Below are 5,847 nucleotides of genomic sequence, written 5' to 3'. Positions count from 1 at the left end.
TAACTTTTCACTTAAATAGCGGAATGCATGATAGAAACATTGAAATAATAGATTTTTGATCAAACAATAGAAGATAATTTACACACATGAATTTCCAGATTTAATGGTTACTTAGTTTTGGAAAGACAATAAGAAAATGACAGGGACTATTTTTGAGAGTACGTTTTCCTACATTTTCTTAAAGTTTTAATAAATTTTCCTATTTTTTCCCTAATTTCATTTTTCTCAATATGAAAAAATTTGAAAAAGTATGTTAAAATTTCTCCCTGCAATATGCGATAAAGAGTTGGGGAGTTTTCGTTTTATAGTGCAGAAGATCACGTGAAGTTTATGATCGATCTAAAGAACGTCATATCATGCTGCCTAAGACATTGTTCACCATCAGGGTTCTCAAACGAACGTAAGTAACGCCTTAAACAAAACATATTGGCAAAATTATTTTGAAACGAATCGAACGCTGAAAATAGTAAAACCAACAGAAGTAACAGATTCAACGCATTAATTATAAAAGGTTAAATCCTTCCCCCGATCCATTGACATCACATTCACGGTCGACGGCAACTCTGAAATCTATTAAAGCTGGAAATGATATTTAAATTAATCAATAAACCTTTTTTGCGTTTTGAGGCGTCTTGCATGCAGTTTTCAATTTTTAAAATTGATTCGTCGAATAATAAGATACAGAAAGCCATAACGAATTCACTCCAATATTTTATAATAAACCTGTTATATTCACTCTACATATAGCAACATTCACGTCTACTTCGTATATATATGTGCATTTAACATGGGCTTTAATCGTATTATTGATTTGGAATTTCATTTTAATTGGTTTTCTCGAATGTTAATTATTTTTATTTTTCAGATTCAAGTTTGATCTTCATTTTATATTTCATTTAAGTTTTTCTGTTTCTTTTTTTGTTCATTTTCCTTATAGCCTGAAACTGGAAAATAATAAAATATAAAGATGTAAAAATGTCGATTCGGTTCGTGTTTTTTTTGCTTCCTTCATTGTATGGTGAATTGTTCGACATATTTACAAACGAACAAAAAAATTAAGTGTATTCTTGCATATATCCAATAAAATGGAGTGGTTTTTTGTGTTGTTGGTGTAATAAAAATTCAATTTAATGTACATAAATTATGAAAAATTATTACATTCAGGCATGGATAATGCTTATGATTTTCAATTAAATTTCATCTTGCGCTCGTTTTGTGTTTTGGAAACATGAAAGTTAAATAGCCTTTTAGCAACGGTAATTTGCTGGTAATTGATTGCAATTCATGACACTGAAGTTTAAGTGACGAGAAACGTTCTAATTATACATACATATTTATATACATATTTTTACCATTTCAGAAGAAAAAGCAATTTCTCTAAAATCTTTAAGTGCAGTGCCATATTATCGATTATCGTCTGCAACAGCGGCAAGCATATGACCAGTATTGTTATCGGGTCTATTACCTCCACCGATCACAGTATTTTTAATCGGTTGATTTCAAATCTTGTACTTCAATTTCTTTAACACGCATTCTACTATACAAAAGACCACGTTGCCCAGGGCTTGTCATTATTTTTGTCCTCGTTATCGATAACAGATGAATATCAGTATGTTACAGGTTAGGTTAACTGCTTAACCTGACAGTTATAATGTTTAAAGTGGTTTAGCTTCATTAGTCTTAATCAAAGGAAAAAAAGCTCATAGCATTTTGCCGTTTGTACACAGTTGGCAATCAATTCTATTGCAACTTTTTCTATAGTAATTCGATATCAAAACAACAGTTTTCACAGCAACACTCCTATAGAAGTCGTTCGAGAGTAACACCTTCTTTCAAGCTATCAATCTTCGAATGTTACGAGTCACTAGTCTTGTAGATATATGAATCCTTTCACATGTGCTCGAGAGATATGAAATAATAATAATTATGACTCGAAGCTCGGCTAAAAATTAAAGTTAGAAACTTAAACTTCAGAAAAATGTATTTTTGTTTCTCATAGCCCCATATAATAGCTAATTTTGGTCGTTCTTGTCGATAATAGATCTACAGTCGTTTTTAAAAGGGTTACATTTTACAAAGCTACAAATAAATAGTTTACAAATAAATAAATGAACGACAAGAATATCCAAACGAGATAACCGCATTAATCTTAACATATCAACATTTTGAAAAGCTCATGTGTAACTATTTAACAAGTGCATAATATGTGAATATCGTAATAGCGTACTAATGATGCTGGTAATATGAGTCGATAAATTGTACATGACCAAAACGGATAAACTTTATAATGACATATTCTACATGTACACCAGTTGTAGCTGTAACCGTATTATGTATTATATACATGAACTTTAAAGAGATTGTTTAACATTCAGTTAATGGTTTGACGGTGTGGCTGAGGTGATTACTGTAATTATATGTCACAATTACTATTATAAACGCTTCTCGGATTGAACAAATAAACATAAAGTAGTAGATTAATTGCAGTAAAAATCGCTGACTGGAATGTATAACTTGAAATAAAACTAAAGTGTCGATTCAATGGTTGATGGATTCAAAATATCTCAACTATGCCTTCGGTGAGTGGTGGTGATAGTGTTGATTATATAGTGAAATTTGTATCGAAAATACCGGTTAACATAAATAGATATGATGGACAGTATTCGTCAAGACAATTTGTCAATTAAAATGGAAACATGTTTCAACGTACGGCATGGCTCAGTGGTTACGTAGTAGATGATCCGGGTAAGACAATTCCACATGGAATTCTTCTAGCGATCGCATTCGTAATTTGGGTAGTTGCAGTGTGTTTGTTGACTGCAACGATGTTCACGTTAGCGATGGCAAAACATTATGAGAAACTAATGAAGGAAAAGAACTTCTGCCAAACTGTTGAAAATACTTAGATCAAAAGAAGTAATACTCGGTAATTATACTGGTGATTGCCGAGCTGTCGTTCAGTGAAATTTCCAGCAGATTATTTAGAGATGTGTCTTAGTAGCTTTGGCAATGGATATTTCATTTGATTTTAGTAAAAATTGTTATTTTGAAAAACAATAACCGATTATTCCTAAGTTCATATTGATATTTGAAAACAATTCCAAAATTGTTGCAAATGGATACACAAAATTTAAGTCATGACAAAGATTCTTGTGTGAGCCATCATTCTATGCAAAATTTGTACAAAATGCGATTGAATAACTTACTATGTGACGGAACGATAGTCTTAGAAAATGGAACCAAAATTAACGTGCACAGGCCAATACTGTGCGCTTGCAGTGACTATTTCAAGTAATGAATTTGTTCAAATAACAGACTATCGACGACACTAACAACACTACTTAGTTCAGCATATAATTCCGCGTTCAGTGGAACACCGACAATGATCAGAATTAGCGGAATCAGTGATTACGTGATGGATAAAATAATCGATTACGCATACCTTAGATCATGTGACTTGACCGAAGAAAATGTTTTTGAAATTCTTGTCGTAGCTGACTATTTAGCGCTCAAAAGTTTGATGAACTATTGCATCCAGTGGATAGTCGACCATTTGAAGCCCGAAAACTGTGTCAATGTTATGCGATTTGCATTGTAAGTTGATTTGAAATGTCTTTTAGAAAATAAGTGGAACATTTCTAAAGGATTTCAGCGCAAGAGGACTAACGAAAGATTTGTACGCCAAAGCTAAACTTTATGTTTTACGAAATTTCGAAGAAGTTGTTGCCAAGAGTGATGAATTGCTGGACATTTCTATCGATGAATTGTATCAAATTATGAACAGTGATCTGCTGAATATTAAAGACGAAGCACTAGCCTGGGAAGGCATTTTGCGTTGGATTAAATACGATGCTGATCAACGAATACAACATGTACCATTGTTGTTGACTACAGTTAGACTAGGTATTTTACAGTTTCAGGTGAGCTGGCGTACGCACAACTAGAATAATTCAATCTGAAAATTTTATTTCTTACAAAAACATTTCCAGTATTTCATGGAAAATGTTAAGAATCATGTTTACGTGAAACACAACAAAGACGCACATCCAATCATATACGAAGTTCTCAGCTTTTTGGAAGACATGAATTCGGTGTCGATGAGAGAATATCAGGTACAGACTTGTGCTTCAAATTTATTACAATTTAATCTTACTCTTAAAGCAGATAATTACACCGCATATAGCAATGCCAAGAATTCCACATGATATCATTTTCTTAACTGGTGGATGGCATTACAATCATCCGGTAGCGACTATACAAGCCTATGATACTAGAGCCGATCGTTGGATAGACGTTCCACATGAAGATCCGGCAGGTATATAGTCCGTATTGATTTATTCTATGACTTTTCTTTGACCTTTCACTGACTAAGCATTTCATTAGCATGATTAGTTATCGAATCTATTACTTCATGATTTGAACTAAGGATTTTTAACAGATGTTGAAAGCATCTTTCACTTCGTTTGTTTTAACATACATTTTGTTATGTAAGGCGGATGGAGTTTATTATGACTAGGATATTTAGACTCTGTCGCTTTATCTCACATAGCAGAAAATAAGTTTGACTTTCTATTGACAGGACCAAGATCTTTTCACGGATCGGCTGTAGTTGGATACAAAATCTATGTAATTGGTGGCTTTGATGGCGAGATTTGGTTCAACACTTGTCGCGTATTCGATGCTCTCAGCAAAACATGGCATGAGGTATTGACGAAAATGAGAAAATAAATTTTGATTTTCACAAATTTTCTAATTAACAGATATCACCAATGCATTCTCCACGCTGTTATGTTTCTGTCGTTGAACTGAATGGATTGATTTATGCATTAGGCGGATATGACGGTAAGAACCGGTTAAAGTCAGCAGAACGATATGATCCAGCCACGAATCAATGGACCTTGGTTGCGAACATGAATTTTTTGAGGTCGGACGCGCATGCATGTACATTGAATGGAAAGATTTACATAACAGGTACGCGATTAAAGTTGATCCAAGAATGCTCATATTTAACTTCGACTGTACGCAGGCGGTATAACCGGTCAAATATGCCTTAGCAAATGCGAATATTATGATCCGCAGACAAATCAATGGACGAATATTGCCGATATGTCTAGCAGACGATCGGGTCTGACGTGCATTAGTTTCAAAAACTGTGTCTATGCTATGGGCGGTTTCGATGGACACTCCAGACTTCGTTCTTGTGAAAGATATGACCCGGTCGAAAATAAATGGACTGATATACCGAATATGTCTTTCAAGCGGAGTAACTTTGCAACTGAAATTCTTGATGATATGATTTACGTTATTGGCGGTTATAACGGTCGAACGCTCAGTAACAATGAATGCTTTAATGTGGCTAAGGACGTATGGTAAGTTTTTTTATCGCATAGATAGTTTTCTCGTAATGTAAAATGACATGAACTACTTAGGCTTGTCGCAACCAATTTGAGTTCTCCACGCTCCGGCCTTAAAGCTAATGTAATTAAAGGCTTACCGAATGTTAGTGACTACATTTACAAAAATCGAGAATTTCTCATCGAAGAGCAACGTTTGAATAACATGATCAACGCGGAGTTGTTGCACAGATTTAGAAATTTAACTTTTTAAATTTATCAAATAAAAAATTGAAAAGTAAAAAGTTTGGGTAATATCGAAACGTTTGCTGCAGTTACTAATATTTTGCGTTGGCTGCTACGAGTGGTAGATAAACATACAAAATTCTATTGCACTCTCGACTTGAATTGCTTAAGTTGGTTCCCATGAAATTCCAAAAAAAAAATCTTTAAAATTCCAAAAATAAGCAATGCTTTCCGAGTGAATAGTGTCTCGCTATTTATTGCCTATAAT

At 33.7% G+C, this 5,847-nt stretch overlaps 1 protein-coding gene across 4 annotated transcripts; it reads left to right on the top strand.

Moving 5' to 3' along the window:
* Window positions 1–2,994: 2,994 nt before the first annotated feature.
* LOC119081634 (kelch-like protein 10) lies at window positions 2,995–5,628 on the top strand. Of its 4 annotated transcripts, none has more exons than XM_037190687.1 (9): window positions 2,995–3,291; window positions 3,346–3,594; window positions 3,653–3,920; window positions 3,990–4,112; window positions 4,165–4,315; window positions 4,580–4,704; window positions 4,761–4,971; window positions 5,027–5,369; window positions 5,430–5,628. In XM_037190687.1, the coding sequence occupies exons 1-9, from the start codon at window positions 3,116–3,118 to the stop codon at window positions 5,605–5,607; spliced, it is 1,824 nt and encodes a 607-aa protein (XP_037046582.1). In that variant the 5' UTR covers window positions 2,995–3,115; the 3' UTR covers window positions 5,608–5,628. The 4 variants fall into 4 exon arrangements, with proteins under 4 accessions (XP_037046582.1, XP_037046580.1, XP_037046583.1 ...); XM_037190685.1 differs by having other exon boundaries at window positions 4,162–4,315; XM_037190688.1 differs by having other exon boundaries at window positions 3,097–3,291; window positions 3,351–3,594; window positions 4,162–4,315.
* Window positions 5,629–5,847: the final 219 nt, after the last annotated feature.

This window comes from Bradysia coprophila, unplaced genomic scaffold, assembly GCF_014529535.1.
Source record: "Bradysia coprophila strain Holo2 unplaced genomic scaffold, BU_Bcop_v1 contig_358, whole genome shotgun sequence".
Classification (NCBI taxonomy): Eukaryota; Metazoa; Arthropoda; class Insecta; order Diptera; family Sciaridae; genus Bradysia; species Bradysia coprophila.
This window is presented reverse-complemented; position numbering and strand designations above follow the sequence as displayed.

Excerpts from the sequence above, each read along its gene's own strand:
- LOC119081634 (XM_037190685.1), top strand. The coding sequence starts at position 3,116 with ATGGATACACAAAATTTAAGTCATGACAAAGATTCTTGTGTGAGCCAT. Across the intron at positions 3,595-3,652 it reads AATGTTATGCGATTTGCATT|CGCAAGAGGACTAACGAAAG; the intron begins GTAAGTTGATTT and ends AAAGGATTTCAG. Across the intron at positions 5,370-5,429 it reads AATGTGGCTAAGGACGTATG|GCTTGTCGCAACCAATTTGA; the intron begins GTAAGTTTTTTT and ends TGAACTACTTAG.